At 37.7% G+C, this 23,231-nt stretch overlaps 2 protein-coding genes across 3 annotated transcripts in view; both read right to left on the reverse strand.

The window, feature by feature from the left end:
• robo1 (roundabout 1) overlaps nt 1-17,218 on the reverse strand; it is a 61,987-nt gene extending 44,769 nt beyond the window's left edge. For both annotated transcript variants that reach the window (XM_066395120.1, XM_066395119.1), the window contains exon 1: nt 16,905-17,218. In XM_066395120.1, the coding sequence (XP_066251217.1) occupies nt 16,905-17,013 (109 nt within the window). In that variant the 5' untranslated portion in view covers nt 17,014-17,218. The remainder of the gene's footprint in view (nt 1-16,904) is intronic.
• Nucleotides 17,219-20,279: 3,061 nt separating this feature from the next.
• On the reverse strand, nt 20,280-22,347 carry LOC136412207 (cytochrome P450 9e2-like). Its single transcript, XM_066395201.1, has 7 exons — nt 22,233-22,347; nt 21,955-22,167; nt 21,730-21,900; nt 21,514-21,682; nt 21,297-21,462; nt 20,790-21,243; nt 20,280-20,737 (listed from the first exon to the last, which is right to left on the reverse strand). Exons 2-7 carry the CDS (start codon nt 22,151-22,153, stop codon nt 20,316-20,318), a joined length of 1,581 nt encoding a protein of 526 aa, XP_066251298.1. The 5' UTR covers nt 22,154-22,167; nt 22,233-22,347; the 3' UTR covers nt 20,280-20,315.
• Between the last annotated feature and the right edge of the window lie 884 nt (nt 22,348-23,231).

The following is a 23,231-nucleotide window of genomic DNA, read 5'->3' on the forward strand; positions in this document are numbered from 1 at the left end:
ATACCGACGTGTGTGATAAGCAATATGTCCTGATGCGGATCCATTTCGGATTGTTTCGAAGGATTTGATCATATAAAACATCTGTTTTTGTAAGGTTTCATTAAATAGCGTTTTGCCTCTATCAAGCAATAAATCCAGTTTTCCCTTTAAAGCCAAATACTGCGACATATGGTCGAAAATAGTGGCCTGCATTTAGATGTTTTCGAGATATTTTGCCATTTATATGCATAACACGATTGCGCTTACATAAATGCATCATTCACGATAAAACGTTTCCGTCAAACTTATCTTTCGGTTTTCGTATTATTTACTTCTGAACATGTAAATACGTTGCACATGTAAATGAGGAAATTCTAAAAGTAAATAGACATCTGCTGACTCCAATTTATGTGTGTTGAGGATAGTGTCATTATCGCTGATAGCCTTGGAACCATCAGGGAACGACATTTTTGGACGGTTTATCAAGAGAAATCTGAAGCTAAAACCGAAGCTAAAACTGACTAAATCCGGCGAAAAAATGACGGAAAAAGATGAGGAAGCAAAAAAGTATGAGTACTACGATTATAGTAGATACTTGGAATGCATTTTCTTGGTTACTTTCGAAAATTTCTAGGAACTCAAATATATAATCTACGCCAATGACTTTCAGGGGAAACCGCTTCCTACGTATTATGTAAAAGTAGCAAAACTTTTAGTTTTATTGATTAATAAACTTTGGCGTCAAGGTGCAAAGCTAATAAATAATAAAATAATAAAGAAATAATTTGTGGTTTTGTGTTGTTGTGTTGTTGAAGAAACTTTTCTGACTTTAAGTATTTTGAAGGAGCAGACAACAAGAAACAGCAAATCTTAAGTCACAATACACGCTGTCTCAGCATATAACATAAAACCCAAAAGCCCTTTTACACGTCGTTCACAAAGCAATACGGACACACATATAAAAAGGGTGTCTGGAAAGGAGATCCTGGATATTTATCGTCTGCGTTATTAGCTTCGTAACCATGGAGGACAGAATTAGACGTGACACAAACCAGTGAACAGATATTATTTAACCGGGATGACAAGTATAAGGAGTTTTTTCTTTTAATCTTCTTAGAGGATTTCCTCTAAGCTTATTTTTAGTTGGGATATTATATGTCATTAATACGCTTTTCAGAAGTAAGAATGAGGGGCTTTAAGCTCTTCCATCTTTATGTTGATTTTCAGGAACAACTCTTGATGAAACTGACCTATATTCACATATCTCTTTAATTAGCTCCGAGAAATGGAAACTTTAATACCGCAGAAGACAAAGGTGGAATTGGGACCAGTCAAACAATAGAAATACTAATTTCGTCTCTGTTAATTAACAAAACAAAGTTAATTAAGACAACATGACACGGGGACCAGTAATATAAATTTGTAGAATGTTATCAAACTGGATTAACCCTTGGTGAAAAGGGTTTTGTTGGGGGACTTCATCATAATTTATTGTGCACAAAAGTGTGCTAGACTGAGAGTGTGCCGATGACAAAGAATTAATTTAACGCATTATTTTGCTATTGGCTTCAGGGTGTCCCAAATTTAAAAACCGTCAATTCTGAAATAAATCAGGGTAATCTCAAAATAATTTCATTAATCTCGTATAACTTCCTAGAAAATTTAAATAGGGACACTGTGTTTCTAATTCTTATTTGCCTTGAGCTTTTGACGCTACATCCGCTCAAGGAAAACCATCTCCACCCCCCAACAAACGCACTGAACCTTCAAACACACCCTTTTTTGATGATTTTCAAATTACTTTGAAAAAGAATTCCCGCATTTTTCTGCGATTTTTGCGAAAACCTTCACTGAAATCCTCCAAATTCGCCTCAATAGACATAAATCGCATTCCAATAGGGAGTTCGAGATGTTATTGCGTATTTGACGTTTTCACTCTTTAATTTTCTACGTATCAAACAAAGAGAGGAATATAAAGTAACAAAGGGGCAATGTTATAGAAGTTATTTATCTGGCGACGTCCTATCTCAAGTTTTAATAAATTTTCAATTATCTTCCTAAATGGGAAAATAATTTCTTCAAGAGAGCCACAAATTATTGACATATTAGTTTCTTAATTTTGTCACAAATTCAAATTCGAATTGACCTAGATATCTACAATTTCCTAGTCCACACTTAGCCTTTAATTGAGACTACTTACATGCAGAACAAAAACCATTTTCAAACTTCATTAAACGACCTGGAGATCTCACATTGATTAATTTTTTTAATCGATTTTACCTAATTTTCCGGCAATTTTTGCGAAAACCTGAGACCTCGATGACGGCAACTACATCTCAATGTGATGTCATGGGATTTAATTTTTCTGCATCGGCCAATCACAGAACTCCATTCTGGAGTCGTAGGCGACTTGATAAAAGACAAAACGCAACAGCGATTGCAACTGACCTACTGAATATCCCGGATGTGATTTCCCAAAAATCTCTGCATACCGGGTGTCTCAAAGCTCATTGTTCAAAGTTGGATATACGTAGTTACCAAGACGAGTGCAGAAATTTAGTTTTGGATCATCTTGTAGAGCTGTAAGAGATATTTTCATCCGAACCACCACAAAATTTTTTAAAATGATGCACTATTAGTTTTCAGAAAAATGACTCTCTTAAATTTCATTGTTCTAAGTTAAAATCTTACTACCATTCAGTAACAGTAAGGGACGTGCGATATGTCTAAATTGGCCACAATAAAATTTTAAAAATTGATCAACAAATTTCAACAAAATAGCCCTCTGAAATTCCGTTAAATATAGTTAAAACCTCATCATGATTCAGTAATAATCGGGGGCGCACATGCATTGATTTGAACCACTGCAAAATTTGTCAAAACTGTAGTTGATTTTCTCGTGAACCTTTTGTGCCACAGCAATAGTGCAAGCACATGACGGTCTAAATTCGACTCTTTATTGGGCGATTTTAATTTCCTCCTGAAAGATAACTCGTAATTTGCAAGCAAATTGGCTTATGTAGATCAAGCTTCAATGTCAAAATGGAGCTTTATGAATTTATAATCCTAATAAAGCTGTACAACAAAGTTGTCTAATCCGCCTTTTGGGGGCTGGTTTCATCCGAGATTCGTTGCCAATATAATCATTTACTTTCCTCAGGATCCCCAAACTTTGATGCTTCCCTTGGAATAGGGCCCAATATAGCGAACGAAACTTTCTGCACCATTATCCTTTTCAACCCTTTAGCTTTTATTATCCTATTGGGCCGTTGCTGTCGTATAAAATCTACCTTTTGCTGACGCCGGAATCAATACTGGCCGGATCCAATTTTCGTCTGGATTCGAGAAAAAGTTGCCATTCGAAAAGTAATTATAGTTTTCAAGTAGTTTGATTTCAAAGGCCGAAACAAGGGTGTGCAGAACCAGTATTTAACATCTCCAAATTGGAGTTTCGCCGCCGAGTTTGCTCGAGTGAGGAACTCTGGAGTTGTTCTAGACTTTTGGGAAGTGTCTTTTTAGCTCTGTGTGAGACTGAAGATAGCATTGTTCATACGTTTTTTTTTTATTACGGCGTCAAATGTCTCTGTTTATTCTGAAGCTCATTGTAGAATTCCGATCATCTGCACTTCAAGGGCAGCTATTTGATCGACACCGAATTGAAACAGTGAGAATAACGCCAAATATTTGATTTCTCCATAATCGAAATAGATAAGACTCCGAACTGTTTGCACTTTCTATTCGACTTCAGGATATGATTTCATTTGCCTTGCCATCAAAGGTGAGAACAGTAACCGCTTTGATGCAACATGGAGTGTTCTTGCTAGGAACTTAAACCGTCCAATAAAGTTCGATTTGGCGACCTAATCAGCAATCTAAAGGCACGAAAGTCCGAATTAAAAGCTCGGGCAATTCAAAGAGGCGGGCACATTAAATCCGTGTAATTAGGGACATTACTCGGACCCGAGATCAACTGTTTCCTGGTCCAATTAAAAACAATGAACGGTACTATTTATCTGTTCGATTTCGATTCGTATGCAGCGACCGCTTTGTATTACCTGCTGTAGTTCTGTCAGGCCATTGTTTTGTTGCCGCTTGTTGTGCTGATTTTAACATTCCGAATGCAGTTTCGGTCCTGCTCAGCTATGAAAAATAATTGGGATCTGGTTTACGCCAATGAAACACTCATTAGTCGATCGTGATTTAACTGGGAAATTTTTAACTTCGCGAGGTCCTGCAACGAAATATTCCGTGTAATTTTCAAATTGCCTTTGAACCTCTCGTCGGCCTCTACTTGTTAGCGAGCCCTAGTAGAAACTTTTCTAGAATTCGTGCGCCGAGCTGCAGAAGTCCATTGGCGTGCCGCGAGAATGTTGAAATCGGCCTCTTGCACGTCGATTATTGTTACCAAATCCGATGAAGTAGTCGTCTCGCACGCCTCTGATTCTTATTCAAAAATAGCATACATTTCTCTCCAAGTAGTGGTGGCTTGAAAGCGTTTTCTTTCGGAAATATATTATTGCTTTGGCTGACAATTTCGAAGAAAAAATTAACGTTTGTCGTTGAAACTCGTCTCGCATAATCCTGATTGCTTTTGGATCCCGTGAAATTCTGAAGTTTTGTCAAAAGAGACCTAAACCGAAACCTTTTCTCTGTATCGCTAATTACAAAATACTCCCTCAATCTTCCATTTCATGGCTTCATAACAATTACTTAAGCAAATTTGCTACTCCGATGTGTACAAACATCAAACATTGTTTTCGATTATAATATCTATTCCATAACCCTGTTTGTTCAGGTTGTTCGCAAACCGAAACTAATTAATACTTTATCAACAGGGAGTACGCTCCTTATGTAAACCAACCTCAAACTACATTCCTAGATTCCCTCGGAATTATTTCAACCCTTATTAAATACAGATCGTGAATTCAACTCCGCCACTCCTTATCCTCAAACGAATTTTTAAATTAGTGCATATTTACTTAGGATTTTCAAGACCTATATGCTGATGTGTATATAAGGGACTTTATGTATATGTGCAAACCACCCAACCCACATCTGATAAAGGCCCATTGTCGATCTTTTCAAGCGTTGAATAAACATTCAAAAACCGTTCTAAAGTATACAAATTTTAATGTGTTGTTTATTTAGATAAGAAATGTATTTAAGGATGGGTACAGAAGATTATTTCCTAGCGCCTGGCATCAAAGGCTTATATAATCAAAGGTGAAATTTCCCATAATTTTCTATAATAAAACGAAAAGGGCTTTTCGCACCCTTCCTTGGAGGGTCACGTGTTGTCAATGAAACTGGCTAATTGAACCCATCAATAACTCAGCCGTCACTGGACCCATTATTATCGGGCTGTCAATTTTGAATATTCACCCCCGAAATGACGGAATTAGGAGGCACACGTGCCTTTTTACCCACGCCACTGGATTAGGTTGGATGTTTGCATAAGGGCTCTGGGTTTACTTGCATCCTCAGGACTTTTTGCTCCTGAAAAATTGCCTGAAAATCGCGAACATAGCCAGCAAACCGGCTTTCTAGCCTACCGACTGAACGAGATATTACAACCTGGTTATGTGCTAATTTGGGTTATTTTTCATGGGCTATTTTTCCAATTATTTCCGAGATACACACGCTCAAAAATTTCAAACTAACGTAAACTGAACATGGGGAATATACACGACTGTTTTAATTAAACGTTCGATTTCCATGTATTATTCAGAAGTCCTGTTCAATTGGAGTTTTTAAACGCCCCTGCGACATGGGGTTTGTCCATGTTTCTGTCCAGTTCGACAAAGTTAAGGGAGGATAAATTACTTTCTAATGGCTTAAATTGGAACATTGGCTATATAAACTGACTGTATCTGGAATAACACCGTAGGGCTCTCATGTAGAAGAGACTTTTTCCGCCATTAGAGATTTGCGTGCAAAGCTCTAGAAATATGCCTGTGAACTTGCTGAAAAATTGACTTTAAATTATCAGCAACTATGACCTTTAAGTTTAAAAATAATATGACAAAATCATGTATTTAGCAGTCCCCTTTTATATACGATATCGCATGTAACATGCACCTGGCTAGATACATCAGCAAGTTCTAAAACCTACCCTTATATGGGTAGTTGGGTAGATACATCCCCGGTAATTCGAGGGTCAAAAAACAACATGCAAGCCTGCCTCTGTTTGGAGATGCATTTAGAGATATGTTAAAGGTAATTGGTACACTTAACAATAATAAAAGTGGAAAATTAGATAATGTACTTCCGAGAACGCTTGCATGGGAATAAATTAATGGAAGGTTTACCTATGTTTCCTTGTAAAGGTGTGCTGCATCCACGTGTGACTGTGACGTCGGACACTTACCTGAAAAAGAAAATATTCATTGTACATACGAAACCGCTCAAAAAACTTCTGATCTGGAATAAATTTGGGATTTTTAGGAATTTTTTACGGGCTCACAACCTTATTCTCATATTATTATTACCTCATATTTCATATTGATTTGAGTATTTAATTTCTCCTCGTTCCTGGTTCTAAAAATACAAGAGAAACATTTCCCAATCTGGGAAAACTCGAGATTTCTGCTATTTTTATGGGCTTAGAACTATATTTTCGTAACGATAATCTGTGTCCGTGAAAACATTTTTGGAATTAAAAAATACCTCTCTCTAGAAACTGAACGGGATTTTTTAAACACAGAAAATTAACGAAAAATCCGTCATAGTTCGTTGAAAAATCGCAGGGAAATCGATTTATTGGTTGAGCATGAAAAGTATTTCTGGTGAAAACAATTGTGAAATAAGCATTGTCTGCTTATGTGCAATACAAGGCATTTACATAGTGAACTTCTACATTATTGAAGTTTCCCTAAAGTATTTTCGTGCTCAATACATTCTTGCGATCAGAGCTTCCTCGGTATCCGTGGAATTTGAACGGGATTGAGCGACATTTCTGGATTTCTCTGCTGTTTCTAGGAACCTCCATTGATCCAGACGCCTGGAAAAACAGCCCTCATTTAAGGAAACTCGTTCAATGGCGTAAAAATACACCTTCAAAGAACGTCATTAAGTTGTTAAAGATCCATTTCCTAAACATGTTTCCGGCGAAGGAACGGCTTTGCGGTCGGAGTGCCAAAACCGTCAAGATTAACTACAGTTGACGAAAAAAACAGTCAGCATCTGCTGAAATTAACATCGCGCTTGTTACTTTAAATAGCTTTGTTTGGACGAAGTTGATTTAGAACCCATCCAGACTTATAAAGCGTGAAATCCCCATTCGTCTTGGAAAGGAAATAAACTGGCACAAATACATCACTCGCGTGATTAATCACCAAATTCTTTCTTTGTTTCAAGCAAAAAGACTTTTGCATAAAATCTCATTTGGATTAAAATAAAGCCATCAGAGATTTTGATTTATCTAGGGCTTATCTCTGATATACTGCATCATAATCGAAATTTCGCTTCGAGCCGAAAATTAATTTCGTTTTAATGCCTGCATTAATCCCTAGGCAGCTGCGTTATGAGATGTTAATTACAAGGAAACATGATGCGAACAATAAAACCTCTTCACTTTATTTCCCATTTCTCGAAAGCTCAAACTCCTCCATTGCAAATGTACTAAAGTTTATTAACTCCAGGAGGATTCCTGGAGCTGACCTTAATATGAATAAAGTCCTACTTCTCCAGTCTTTTATGGGAGTTTTCCAGGTTCAATATGCCGAGTTATCAGCATGCTTTAGTGGATCGTAAATCTGGAAAGTAGTGATTCCGGTCGTAAAGTGGATGAGTTTACAGACACCCAACGTCAAAGATTTGAGCCATTCATGAGCGGATTTGGTAAATAAACAATGTTGGTAGATAATCGATGGTGACGACTGAATTACTGGTGATTGGGAATAATCTGGAAACCACGTTTTATGGGATGATAACACTTTGACTGGAACAACGTAGTTCAATGGAAATGTACTTTTCCCTTTCGGGTTTTTGCACAGGTCGTGGAGAACTTTCACGAATCATCGGTGGGTGAAAGAATCATGAAAGGAGAGATCTGGAGGTATGCTCTAACTAAGGTTCACAGTTCATACCGACTTTGATTCAGAAATTTTGCAAAAATTATAAATCCCGAAGGAACGGGAGTCTGCAAGTCAAATTCTCTGTGTCTTCTATGAATTGCAAAATCTTCACGTTTCTACGACTCAAATACGAGTAACGTAGACTTCAATTTCAGTGTCTCGAAATTTATTTAGGTAAATCGCGTTTCTGACATTCGAACATTAAAAAATTTGTCTCGTCTTGTGTAAATGACGCGTGCCACTGAACTTGCTTGCAGCTGCAGCTCCAATCAATGGGCACAACCGTGAAAATTAGCTTTTTGATTGCTGGCATAACAAAAAGACACTGACCCGTCAAAATGTCTGTACACCTTCATCAGCAAGAACACGTTCCTGATATTCAAGCATTAAAAAAATTGTTCCTCCTTGTGCTCGTAACGTGCGCCACTGAATTTCGTTGAGTTTATGGCTGGCATAATAAGCAGGCATTAGTCGCCCAAAAATGGAGTAACACTTTGCCTCTCCTTATACTCGAAATGATCGTCACTGAATTATCAATTGAATTGTTATCCACACGCAGTCCTAAACGGCCTTAACTGTTACTACTTGTTACTGTCTTCATGGCTGCTTTGATCTTACTTCAATGGTTCCTTGGAGAGATCAAAGGTGCTCCAGACGAATCCTCTGGGTTTTTACGAGCCGGGAAGGGTTGTAAAGAGTTTGGAGGAATCCACTATATTAATTTCCACATTTCCCGCCATTTTCCAGCAATCAAACACTAAAACTTCCAGACTAATTGAGGTCCAAAAGTCACGCAATTTCTCCCCTCAATTAATGGACGGATCATTATCCAAAGCGCCATAAACGAACGTACGTCATTAAAAGTAAGTTTTTATTGCTGTTGGAGTCTTTTATTGCCGCGGTTCGTAGACCGGACAACTACACGATGGTCTTCTGGCACTAACTCTTTAATGTGTCGTAAATCGTGTGTATGAAATAGCTATTCCTTTACTGGAATGACATTCGCGACCAAATTTGAATGAACACATGGAAACAGGTGTACCGTAAGTGTCCTGTAGAGCAATATTTTTCGAAATCAGAAATGGGCCTTCTGAGAGCAATAATCAGGGAAATTCGTCGTGAACAGACACCCCCTAAGTCCGTTAGCAGGGCGCATATCGCATCAATTGCCGACATAACGGGCATTATGTGCAATAAGGCTACAGTCGTGTTAGTACGTAATTAATTTACGATTCGAAGGCTTAATTAGTGCCAGACCACGCCCCCTGCAGCTGCCAATACAAGACTGGTATTGAGAGATGTTAATTCGGCGTAAACGGCACCGAATCATGCGAAAGTGATGTGTCTTAATTTCATGGGAAATTACCGCTTAATTGGGGGATGGATGCCAGTCCTGACGAGCTTCTCAGTTCGAGATAAGTTTGTGACAATCCAACATATTTCGTATTCATCACTGACTCGAATTTCGAGACTTTTATGAAGAACACGATAATTTAACGACATATTTCCAATTAAATTATCTTTAATTTTCTGGCTTGAAACCCAAGTGAGGGGGGCGTCTCTCGAAAAGGTCGATCACTCGACAGTTCATTAGAGGCTCCGTTAAGAGACAAAACAGAGACTTTAAGGCGTCATCGTGCATCAAAGATATCTTTAGGTTAAAGGCGTTTGACGTGTCGCAGACGCCTCTAATATCGGAAGCGAATATGCTCATAAAACTCAGCATATGAGAGGTCTAAAAGACATTCTAGTTTCTCCGATAAACTTATTTCGCCCACAGAAAATAAAGTCGATGGATTCCTATTCTTACTGACCATCGGCCCTTGTTGTAGCCGTTTAGAAACCGCATTAGTCGGGGAAGAAATTTAATACTTTAATAGAATTTAACTAATTGCCGGGTTTAAATACTTTACAACGAGGGCCGTCGTATATCGCGTGGGAGGGAATTTATTGTTTATACGTTCCTGTATTCTTTATGCATATTAAGTGGCTCTGCAGGCTGGCGAGCATGTGGGCTTCACGCCCTAAACCGGAGGAACATTTTTAAGTCGGCATGTCGCCTCTGTGCAGCATTCTTTCAAGTACTTTATAAGGAGATTTCAGGGGGAAATGCGTAAAAACATTAGGCTAGTTTTTAACTTCAAAACTGTATGGGCCGACTGCAAAGAAGAGCCAGAATAACCGAACGTGAAGTCAAAAGTCTAAGTCGGCCAAAAAAGAAACTAAGAGTCACCGTTTACAACCAAAGCAATCTGAAAGTACTCGGTAGAAACGTACATTTCATTTTAAGTAAAAATCAGCGATGTTTCTCGGTGTAGCTAGCAGGCGATGCTTAGAGCGATGAAACGTGGAAAAATTGAAGTTACGGACAAAAGCCGGATTTTTGTGCGCTCGAAATCAAAGTAGGAATTCAGCAGAACACGCAATTTCAATTTAAATAGGTGATTTTTCCTCTCAGCGTAATAAGCGCCCAGAATTTGCTACAATGAAGGCTCAAATTTTCACAAACATAATATACACTGTGTCCGATATAAGGGATCCACATACTGACCCTCCGTGTATGAAAACTTAATTGAGCAATAGAGGGGACAATTTTTTGATAAAAATTTACTAGACATTTCCATTTTCGTCTTTCCACGTTGCTACCACCAATGAATCGACTTTTTAGGTATAACGCCTTGTATATTTTTGACTTTAGTAAACCGAAATATCACCATCTGTATATAAAAATATTCATTTTTGTCGCCTCAACTGTCTGCTTCTTGAAAGTTTATTTTTTAAATGGTACACCCTGTACATTTTTAGATATTCAGAAACCACAGTTCCAATACCTGTCTCGATGGTTTGCCAGTTACAGAGCCTGAAGACATTTGCTTAGAAGGACTTACAGCCATCATACTCAGTGGGGACGGTACCGGCCTTATGGGGTGAAGCGGAGAAGAGGTTGGGTGATGACCCAAGGTAACAGACCAGCAAGGGTGCGGAGCTTTTCTGATCGGCGGTTTTTCTTGGGGGAAGGGGGCCGTGATTAAAAAATTCGCCCAGGGCGGCAAACTTGCTAAAGCCAGTCCTAAATTGGGACATATACAATTTGACACCCAGTGTCTGTTTATTATGTAAATTTTGTTCGAAATTCGAGACTCTCATTTCGAGGCTTCGCCCTAGATTCTTAAAAAAATTGAGGAGCCCGCATTACGAGAAAAAGGAGAAAGAATTTTTAAATATTCAAATTTCAAAAACGTGTTTTGTTTATATGGTTAAACTCAATTTTTGATCATTTTCCCCAAAGTGCCTGTAAATAACGCGATATTGCTGCTAAAATTGAAATGAAACTTTGATGGCTAGTGCCCGTTTATGATGCTAGCAATCAAGGCACTGATTTTTCGGGATGCAGTTATGAATTAGTCCCAAACAATTTCAGTGGCGTTCGCCGCGACTAATTGGGAATACACTATGTTTAATATGAGTCTATTAATATATTGCTGCTAAAATCGCACTGAAACATTGAGAAATAGTGTTTTGTTATGTTTCAGTTAGGGCACGGATTTTCCGGGTTATAACTGCAGTGCGTCTAAATGGAATACAAATTTATTACTACATGCATGTTAATAAGGTACTTATAGAATATTACTCAAGCTTCGATAACTATTGAGTCTCATAATGAAATATGGGCACTAATTTTCAAGGCATTAGCCTAATTAAATTCAGCGTCATACAGTGCATTTACAGACATTTGGTTCTTTTTACCGCTCAAAGATTTGAGCTTAAATCTTAAAAAGTTGACTGTCAGTCAACGTGAGCATCAGTACTTAAGTACCTACTGAAAATATATAACTCAAAATTTACAACCTCTTTAAACTAATGAGTACATCAGCCATAAATCACTTTCGCAGCGTTTCGCACCTACCCAAAAATCTTTATAGAGGTCCATCCTAAAGAATTTACAGGAGGGGTAGATAATAAAACCAGCAAGAACTTGCACCACTTCACCCAAAGAATAATTAAAGTATTAAGACAAGAAGAACCTAAATGAAAGATTACACGCAGGTCATGTTTTGCTTAATAGGACATAAACTGCCTAAATTGCCTTAATGGGTCGACGACTGTTGTTCACCCACGTTTCGCTTACCATTGTCATGGATCCGATCCTGGAAGTGAGTTGATATGAAGTTAAAAAAACAGCATGTTTTGCCATGACAATGCGTGAAATTCGAGTATTTTTTCTTCGACCATAAAATCTTAATGACTGATTTCGATGTTTATGGACAGAAATAAACTTATCTCAGCAAGATTCCTTGTGTGAGGACTAATTTAAATTAATTTAACGATCTGCCTCCTCACTAAAAAACAGCAATAACCAAATTTGCGAAATATAAAACTTTACGGTTTAATCCTGAAGTTTTTATTTACGTAAAGCCTTATCTTGAGAAATTAGGTATTTCTTCGTATTTTATGCGGATAACAGTAAAATAAAGTGCTTGCAGGCGACTTCATTAGTGCGATAAAGTTTGAATTGTTAATTAAATATGGTGGGTCGACGTTTATTTTCCGGCATGTCGCGTTCGATGAAGAAGTTTATCACTTTGGCAACGCGTTATCCGATACATAAGAGGAAAGAGTGCATTAAAAGGCTTTTTACGGAATTTAGAGCGAATCATATCGTTGTTTATTGGTGTTAAATGTAATCGAGAAATATGTTGCCAACGTTCACATTGTTGCAAAGCAATCTGACCCCAATGGGATTAAGGAAACGCGAAATTTTGCTAAAGGCTGCTTTGCCAGTTTTTTGAGATATCTGCCAGCTCAAGACAAATGTTTTAGTGTCTCTGGCCAACACACAATGACCGACGCAATTTCATTTTTCTACTATTTACGGTTTCCACGATTTTTGGCAAAATTTTTAAATTTGCTTCCTGAGAAAATTTTTCCCCCAAACTGAAGCAGGTTTTACTCCCAATTTGAGTCGTATAAAAGTGCAGAGTTTGTAGTTTATACGGGGGTGTTTCAGAGTTGTGGTGACAAAAGCTTAGGGGAAATTCCTTTGACCAAAATAAGAAAAAAAGTTCATGTGAACATGGATCCGCAAGTGCTTGGTTTTCGAGGTACAGGGTGTTAAGTTTAAAAAAAAAGTTAATTTTTTTTTACTATCAACAACCAAGATAGACATTTTAAAAACTAATGTTGTTGACTTTGTGCTCAAACCAATGAAGACCATTTACAAAAAACACACTCACTTTGTTAAAAAAAAAAAATTCTAAGCATTGTTATTTATCCGTATGGAGTTCAAGCGAGACACGAAAAAAGGCCAAAAGACAAAAATGTACTATTTTTTGTGGGTTTATCTGAATATCACATAAAAACCGCAAAAAAATATAGGGTGATAGGTTTTCGTGCAAAAAACAACCGACTTGCTCGCTGGGTATGCTCCTGGAAATTCCGGACCAAATCTAACTGGTCCAGGAGGTGTATAATAATTGTTTTAATAAACTGTAAAAATTTTATTCAAATAGGTAAACGCGTTTCTAAGCGATAAATAATTTTTTTTTTTTTAACTTAACACCCTGTATCTCGAATACAAAACACTTGCGGACCCATGTTCACACGAACTTTCTTCTCATTTGGGCCAAAGGAATCTCCCCTAGGCTTTTGTCACCACAACTTTTTTTCAACTTCAACTCTTCCTCAACTTCTTACCACAAACCTTCCCCCTGTAAAAGGGACTTTTGACCACCTATTTAGAAAATTTCACCTACACATTCGTACTCCTTCCGGTTTTACAATTTTTGCAAAATTTTCTTTATGGCGACTCTCCGTAAAATTGCATTCGAACTTAGAGCCCTAGGGCCTCGATATTAAGCCAGCAATAAAGGCCATAATTTTTAGAGCTCTAGTTAAGGGTCCGTGCTCTAGCCTCATAAGAAAATTCAGTGGCGGGTGTTGTACACACCAGGGGAACAAATTTTTATGTTCTCGAATGCCGGAAGCATGTTTTTGCTTATAAAATTACACTCGAAATTGCAGGGCTAGTTCAGGATAGTGGTCAGGTTTATGATGCCAGCAATGAAAGCAATAATTTCTATTCTTGTATTAATGCATTAGGGTTGTATTAGATGTAAAGGGAGAAGGCAGGAAATTTCATATATTCGAGTGCCAGTATGATCTCCAAGCTTTAAGGTTGTATACTTACGGGCTAGGGCTGTAACCTCAACAGATCTCAGTAGCTCACATGCGATAGTTTAATAAAAATTCAAGGGGGCGCATTATCTAAATCCACATTAAATTGAGCTCCTTGAGTGAGATTTTTTTTATTGAATTGGGACTGTATCATGACACAAAACATCGTACAAAATCGTAAACGGTGACATAAAGCTCCAATTTGGTTCCCTAAAGCCTTTCATCTCGGCTTTCGTTTTTATCACATGCTATTTAATTATTATACAATGTTTGATTCCTTTAAGTCGGTACTTAGCAATTCGCAGAACTTGGTATGTACTTGTTATTGCGGGTACTGTTAAATCGTTTCGTCGGAATCTTATGAAGCCATGTTTGCGACGATCTTTAGATCGCTGCCGTCAGCAATAAATCGCTGCAATTTATGTGTATTTACTGAACCAAACAGATAACCCCTTGCGACGACAAATCCACACCAATTTCGGCCATAAAGCACAGCTTCATCATAAAGATTTATCCCAGGAAGGAGTGCGCACTCAACTTGAGTTTAAACTGATATCTTAAGACCCTTTCAGATAACATTGACACCCTGTCAACGTTACCTCTACGTTATATCTGTATAAACCGTGACACTCCATTAAAGGAACAGTTAGTAAGGCTTATCTCTGGTTTCAAGAGACAAAAAACCTCATATTTCAAAGATAACATGAGATGGAGTTGAAACAGACTTTTATCAGATAAGGGAGATAATTAAGTGTGGCCCAATGGAATCAATTTGGCAAGGCAAATATAATTTAATTACCATCATACAGAGGCAGCTGACGGAGAGATAAGGGCATATCCGAGGGCAAATCAAAGGGAACGAAGCCGGAGACGTAATTTGTTACTTTGCGCCTAAAGGAACACAAACAACTGGCATTGAAAATGGAAAGACAGGCTTTATTTATTACCCTATATTTACGACCTTTTGAGCCTCGTTATACCTAAGCACCGGGCCTAACGAGGATGTGAGTAGTCCAGACTGAAACAGGGAAAAAATGGTTTGTGTCTGAGGGGAAATTGGTATTGTCCTCTTGACGGTTTTAGTATAAATTTTGGTCCGGGCTTTTTGGAGAAATAGAGTTCTCAAGCGAGATCCAAAGTTAAGAGATTATAGAGCAATGTGAGGAGTTTAAAGTCTTGGATGCGAGGCTTTTGAAGAAAAGGGGAACTTTTGCAAGAAGATCAAATTATTGGTATTACGTAAGGGGTAGTGTAGTATTGATAAATACTCGGAAAACAGTGGTGCAGAGAGGGGTAAAAAATTGTTTTGCCAGGGTTCCTCCACTTGGCACGCCGCTGATTATTCGAAGTTTAAAAATTTTGCGATCTAAAGAGACAGTTGTGAACTACAGAGTTGGCAGAACCACGTGGAAGTCATTGACGTATTGTGATTTCAAAGGCAGTAAGAATTTTTTCGAAAAATGTTAAAGTTTTTTCTGTAGATTTTAGTTCCCAATATTTCCAGCTCACCCGCCACTGTTTATTTCTGAATTGATCTGAAAATTTTACGATTTAAAGACACAGTCATGAGCTAGAGAACTACATAAAACATGCCTTTTCCACGAGAAACAATTTGAAATTTTTATCGTGTACGTAGAAATAGGTACAATGAATAGGAAGCAATAAAATTGGATAATGATAATTTGCAAACAAATCACACGTTCACCCTCATTTCAAAACTAAATATCACTTTTTCCTTCATTTCTTTTTTATTTGGCAGCGATTTATGCTTAGTTTCACTCACTACCTACCCGAAGTAATCAGTTGCAACCAGTAGAATAGTCGCAAACCAAATTTACTTGCAAATTTTCATTTTGTAATTTTATTTCTTGCTATCCTTATCAAAATCCCGCTAAATTCCAAACTTGAGTTCTTCCATAAACTTTAGTTATATCAAGATCACCACCTGACACGCTGCTGCTTAAATCACGAATGCATTCGAAATTTCCGTGAGTTAGAGAGACAGTCATGGGATAGAGACCCACATGAAAGTCATTGGCGTACTGCGGTTGGAAAGATGAAATTTTTATGTATTTCCCAATAGCACTTCATCATTCGATACCAAAAATTTCGTAGTTCCTCTCTTCAAATTATATGCACAAATGTAAAATCATTACGCTCGTCTGTCTAAGAAACCGTACGAAAATACACGCAGAGAAATAAATAGATAAAGAATTATATCTTCAAGCAAATAGACTTACAATCAACCAAACGAAACCAGACTCCATAGGGGCCTTACCTCACCTGATAAGAGGTTCTACTTTGCCACACCTTTCTTTATATGGAATCTAACGGATACTTTTATGGGGCCAGAAGATAAATGATCTCGACTTCACCAAAACAAATAACTGGACTAATATGTATGCCGAAGAGAGAACATTTCTTCGGGTCTAAATGTGAAGCTTCAATTGAAAGTTCCTCAATTTTTACCACAAACAGATGTTGCCAGAAGACCATAAACTTGTCCCATGAAGCGTATTTCATACTGCGTTCCAAAACTAATTTAAGTGCAACATATCCCAATCCCTGGTGACGTATTAATTAATATTTCCAAAGAATTAACGAAGAGACGCAGGGATGTTTTATGTAGCGTGGGGATTAGTTTTATGCGCTATTTTGTCATAAAATATGTATTACCATAAAAGCCTCCAGAAGTCGTTCCTCCTTCCGTCCCGCAAACTAACATTGCAACTACAAAAACCAACATCATCCTAAATGGCACAGGGCACAGAACCACTTCCATCATCCTCCGCTTCAACTGTTTCAACCTCAGATCAACTCACGCACTCATCCGCCGACTCGCGACTCACCAATTCACAAAACCATCACTCATACTCCAGAGACTCCAAATGCATTTTCCTCGGGATCCAAACGAAGTAAACAAAGAGCGTACGCGTACGTGCGTAATCGACGCTAAACGGAACCGTCGATACGCACCAACTTCGCCGACGTTTTCGAGAGAACTGAGGCGCCGCGGCCAAGAATAAAAGTCTATAGCGCAACGTACCTGCTTCTGGCCTATGGGCCGACATCATCAGGGTTTCCCGGGTTGTGGATTAGAGTTTTGCTTGGAGACGGTGTTAATCGATATTTAATAAGTCGGTAGATATGGTAGATTTTGTCGATAATGCCGGATTTGTCCAGGGGACTGACCTGCAATCGAGGTTTATGCCAGATAACCAAGAATATGATAATTGTCTACAATAGGGTCCGTGCAGTTTGCTTTGTCCCGAAACGAAATATTTGATTTTCTACTATTTAGTAGATTTTCGCAATTTCATCCAGGAATCTTCAGATTTAAGCTTGCCGGGAAATCCATCATACTTTCACTGGATTGATTTCAGTGCTAAATCCAGGTTAATTAAATATCTTTAGACTATTCCAGACCCTTCCCGGAAACAATATTCGCAATAATCATTCATGATTTGCCCAGAATCCTGATTTTCAAGCTTCTTCACCCTTTCCTGGAGGATTACCGAGGTTTCTAATCTATTCTTGATTAATTCAGAATGCCTTCATCAAGGATCAGACTAGTCTTAAAGCTTGTACGTGGAGACATTTGTCGGTATCAATGTTAGATTTTTCAACGTTTCATAATAACATTTTTACTTACCAACTTTCTGTCGTATTTCCTATATCAAAGGCAATTTACTTCATAGAAAAAATCTTTTTGAAAATATTTGAAACATTTATCTGAACTGAAATTATGGGGACAACTAGTTTTGAATTATCAGGACCCTATCCCGAAAAATGAAATTTTAAATAAAGAATTTTTACCTTTTATACGAGTTATTTCACCTACCCGTAAAGACACTGTAAGTATCATTCCGTATTTCAAAAGCATTAGGTACTTTACAGCGTTAGTGACTTCTTTAAAATCGAGAAATTGTTGAATTCTATAAGATCAGGTTCTGGGTCGAGTGGTAACTCTAATTCGTCAAATGGTAAGTTTCACTGGTCAAATGGTAAGTTCAATTAGTTGAATGGTAAGTTTAATTAGTCAAATGGTAAGTTCATTTAGTCAAACACTGAATTGATGGATGCCGCAGAAAGCTGTTTTAAGTCATAAATTTCACGAAATTTGTGACCGAGGTCGTTGGTTATGGGTCTTTTGACTTTTTGTAATTTTATTACTTATTTTATATTCGTTGCACCTATTCCTGTGTAAACGCTCAAAGTTCCAAACTTAAACTATTTCTCGCAGATAGCCCATCTTCTATTAAATAAATTTTCTTGATTACGCCAAGTTCAAAAGTTGATATGTCCGAAATCGGTCCAGCTATATATACGGAACATTCTCTAAATTATAGAGCAGCTCATAGACTACTTTTGTACGGAATTAAAGCTTTCTATTGCCAAATAAAAAATTAATATTTCCGAAATGGGGACAGCTTTATATGTGGGAATTTCTCTAGACTATAGAGCAACTTATAGAGTACTTTCGTGTGAAATTAGAGCGCTGGAGACCCAATGAGCGAAAACTTTGATATTTACGCTAGGTTTAAAAATTAATATGCTCGAAACTGAGACACATATACACGTGGGATTTTCTCTAAATTATGGAGCAGCCCATCGAGTACTTTCGTGCCGATTTATAGCACTCTATCGCTACTCTTTTGCATCTCTCTGTAAATAATCTCTTCACGTACGCTTCTCAGTCCTTCCAATAAAGACGTTGCATCTGCATCTACATAATAATCATCCTCCAAAATTTAACGTTATAATAACACGTCATTAGTCCTAAAGTGGACTTCGCATTTTTATGCAAATAACAGTAGAAAAAGCAGTAAACGGAACTACAAATGATATAATAAATAAAATCAATTAAAAACTGAATAAGCCAATTTTATACTTAACATTTATGCTCATTTTAGAGCTTTCGAGTAGATTATTAAATTAATGATGGCCGCTAATATGCTTTTTGCGAGGTTTCAATAATACATGACCACCATTCGAGTCAAATGTTAAAGTCAAAGTTAATTTAAGTTGATTAAGATAGGGAAAAAAGTGATGCATGATGAATCGTCATGAGAGTCTCAGGATGCAGGATATGCGTATTTTAATTCCTAGCATTTCGACGAAAACCCCTTGATGGAATTACTGCATACAATGGCAAACTAATCATGTATATTTGAGTTACTCCTGCCAAGCAGAGACTGAAAAATCCTGCTGTTACGGCATTCCATGGACACTGAAAGCCGTTTGTGCCCCATTAGGAGGCCGGCAGAGTTTTCTGCTGAATAAAACATCAAGGGCCTATAGGCCTCGCCAAATAAAACGAATAATAAAAAACCTCCCAAAGAACATAATACGGCGGAAAAGATGTTTGCAAAGACAAATACAAACGTATATCTTCGGATATGACTTTGGGGGTGGTGTGTTTAGTTCGCAAGGTAAACGTTCTCGACGAAGGGGAAATAAATTGGTCTCAGGACTCTGGAGTTTGAATTTAAAGTCTTTCTGGCTTCAAAGGGAGTATTCTTTGCCCTAGTAAATATTTAATTAATTGTCGAGTTAAGTGAAGTCATCGAATCATACTAGTTATCAGATGTTCAGAATTAGAAGAAAGTCTCAATTTGAAATATTTCATTGTTAGAGAACCAGCGATAGAGATATTTAGCTTGGTAGTGAAGAACTCTTTGAAATGCTTTATAATCAAGAGAAAACGCCGCAGATGTAGATTCGCTAATTTAGAAAATATAAAATATACAGCGAATACATTAGAGTTGCCTTAACTTTGACTGGACATATTTAAAAATGTTCCCCTTTTAGAGAACAGGCCATGAAAGGCTCTAACTTGTCAGAGAAGCACTGTTTAAGTCATTTTATAATTCCCAATAAAAGTTTCAATAGTTTAGGAAAGATCAATGCTTAAATTTGCAGTATACAGACATTTTCTTGTAAACTTGCAGCACAGGGTGTTAGAGCAATTTAGGAAAGTAATTTCCCTAACACTCGTATACTTCTTCAGGCGACTTTGAGCCTTATAGCGTGGACAGGAAAAAACATTCGTTTTTAGTTTAGAACTTTTTATCTGCCACACAATATCTACAACTTTTTCAAACCCAACTGAAACCCTCCTTTAGGCATAAAAGCAACATTAGATGTATCGAATTTCAATGGAATTAGTGTTTTGTTGGTGGGCACTATCTCGAAGCTATTCAGTAGATAGAACATCATAATTTTAATTTCCAGTAAAGCAAATCGGGAGCCTATGCAAGCCCTCGGACCTAGTCCAAAGGGCATATACGTATAAGGCTTAATGCTTCCTCTGTTTTCTTCGGAGAATCTTTCAGGGAGCAATTTCTCTGGATCGACGTAATATTGCGGATCATGATGAATGCTATATATGGGTATAAATAAAGAATCGTCCTTCTTAAACGGTATTGAATCTCCAGAAGATTTCAATGTATAAGGCTTAGTACATACTCTATCTGTGCCTAATACTGGGGGCCACTTGCGCAGAGCCTCTAAAATTATACAGCCTCAAAATCAGAAAAAGAAACGCAAGGAAGATCTTACCCGAAACTACCATGTCCAGGTATTTCATTTCCAGTATTTCCCGATATGAAGGCTTGGAATTGGATTTCTCACACACTTCCTTAATTTCCCGCCTCAGTTTCTCCTGAACTTCAAGATTTACTGCTAATTCATAACTCATAAAGCTCATGGCGGTCGATACGGTGTCAAATCCGGCGGTAAAGAAGATAAAAGCTTGAGATGTAATATCCTGGTTGGTCATTTCTATGTTATGCTTCCTTTCTACTTTTCCATCAACTGATTCCTTTACGACTGCAAATCCCTCATCATGAGTTTCTTTATTTTCAACTTTAGCGGTTCCTTTCTTCGCTTCCATCAAAATATTTATCATATCAGACCGGACTATTCCCTTCTCTGCCCGTTCTTTGATGGTATCGTTTACGATTCCAGAGAAGAAATTTGAGACTTTTGCAGGGAAAAATGTAATTTTTAAAAGCTATAAATGGGGCTATTAAGCTATAGAGAGAAAAATTGTGGGTTGTTGCTTGCCCTTAGAAGCGAAGGGCAGATTTGATATCCTAGGAATTTAAGCAGCGTTTTATACCCTCCAAGATTAGTCACCGTTTTTCCCATTCTGTAGAACTCGTTTGATGGGTTTTTGAGGGAGTCCACAGTGATTCCAAATGAGGTGGAGGCTATCACATCTGTAGCATATCTTCACTTGGAAAAATTAGCATTGAAAATTTTCGTAAAACAGAAAATGTACTTGCTAAAGGTGTCCTTCATTTCCAACTCCAAAACTCCAACTTGAATCTCCTCATTGAAGTGATCTACGAACTTTTCAGCTTCATCCCTGATCAGATCGAACATAATTTTTATTTTGCTGCTGGTGAACGAGCCTGAGAGCACACCTCTCATTTCCTTCCATCTGTGACCTGAAGCTCAATTTTCCTTATAAGCTTTCAACAGAAATTCTGCTTACCTTGCAGAGAAAATAAATTTTTGCTCCACAAGGGTTCAACGTCTTCAGAAATAGCGAAGCCTTGATGATCAGTAAAATGATCGAAATCCTTGATTGCCAGTTGTTTGATCAATTCCGGATCTCTGACAAGGAACAATGGTTTCACAAACTGATAAAACCCCATGTATTTGCCTAAAAAAATAGATTTATTTACGTATGTGGGATTCATTGGGATGTCTCAGTTACTTTTTGGATATTTGTAATAAAGCCAATCCAGCCATTGCACAATATCTTTACGCTGAATAATGGTCGGCCATACGTCTCCTAATAGGAACCAAGGAGACCCTTGTGGAACTCCCAGGTCCCTCCAGTATTTAAATGGCTTTACATAACCAAAGTAGACTATGAATGATAGTACTGCTATGGTAGCCAGTACCCAGAACATGCTGAGATTTAGTTCTAGCATAGGAATTAATGTATGGTCACATCGCAAATTATAATCTCATGAGATTTAACAAACTTACCTTCGATTTAAAGCTATAATATCCTGTACAGACGCACCAACTGTAAATAATGATTTTTCTGGGGTTTTGGCACGTAATCAAGCTAAATCATGAACAACATCTTAGGGCGCAAGACAAAACTGATGAGCTGCTCAGCCGCATATCGACTAAATATTTCTGTCCTTATCTTTTAAGTACTTTTATTAGTCTCGTAATCCTCCAGATGTTTACGACGTTGAATTTCTTATCTTCATTGGATTACACATTATTAAATAATGTAATGCGCGAAAGTGCATGTTGACAAATTAATTTTCGTTTTATAAGAATTCTCTATTTCTGCAGTTTTCTCAGAGCTTTGGTCTTATGAGGGCGAGGTTGGATGACGTCCCAGGTCAGCAGACCAGGAAGGGGGGCTTCGCAACCAAGTTGGAGCTTTCCATGGCTTGTGGTAAAAATGTATGGGATTTTTGAAAAATTCCCATTTTATTGTGGTGTATACGTGTAGGTTGCCAACCTCCTCTAGAAATTTTGTCGATTTTTGCATACAATCAGCAATTCACAGAGGTGTAAAAAACAGCATTAAAAGGCAAAGCCCTAATCGAAATCGTAGTAGTATTTTAAACCGGCATTTCACCCACTTGGTCTCGAGTTAGGGCCACATGTTGCAATTTATGGGGCCCGCTGCTGCTTGACTAACGGTCTTGAGACAAAAGCTGTTCCCGTGCCTTTATTGGGCGAATAAGTGGTGATTTACAGCGAGCAAAGGGGTAATTTCATAATAATGTTCGTCGCTATTAAGCAGAAAGTAATTAGAAGCGGGGAGATTTATCGCGAGGGCAAAACGAGCACCTTAAAGCTACCTCACACGCGACTCAAACTTACTGAGCTCTCAATTTTGCTTTAAAAAAATATTGAATATTAATTAATAGTACTCCTAGATTTATCACCATTCTAAGTCCTATCGGCTAATTTATAGTCGAATATTTGTTGAGAAAATTATCTTAAAAAGCAAGAAAGATA

The sequence above is a fragment of the Euwallacea similis genome, chromosome 11 (assembly GCF_039881205.1).
Source record: "Euwallacea similis isolate ESF13 chromosome 11, ESF131.1, whole genome shotgun sequence".
Lineage (NCBI taxonomy): Eukaryota > Metazoa > Arthropoda > Insecta > Coleoptera > Curculionidae > Euwallacea > Euwallacea similis.

Excerpts from the sequence above, each read along its gene's own strand:
- LOC136412207 (XM_066395201.1), bottom strand. The coding sequence starts at position 22,153 with ATGTTCTGGGTACTGGCTACCATAGCAGTACTATCATTCATAGTCTAC. Across the intron at positions 21,901-21,954 it reads TTATTACAAATATCCAAAAA|GCAAATACATGGGGTTTTAT; the intron begins GTAACTGAGACA and ends CTATTTTTTTAG. Across the intron at positions 21,244-21,296 it reads TCTGCCCTTCGCTTCTAAGG|CTTTTAAAAATTACATTTTT; the intron begins GCAAGCAACAAC and ends CCCCATTTATAG.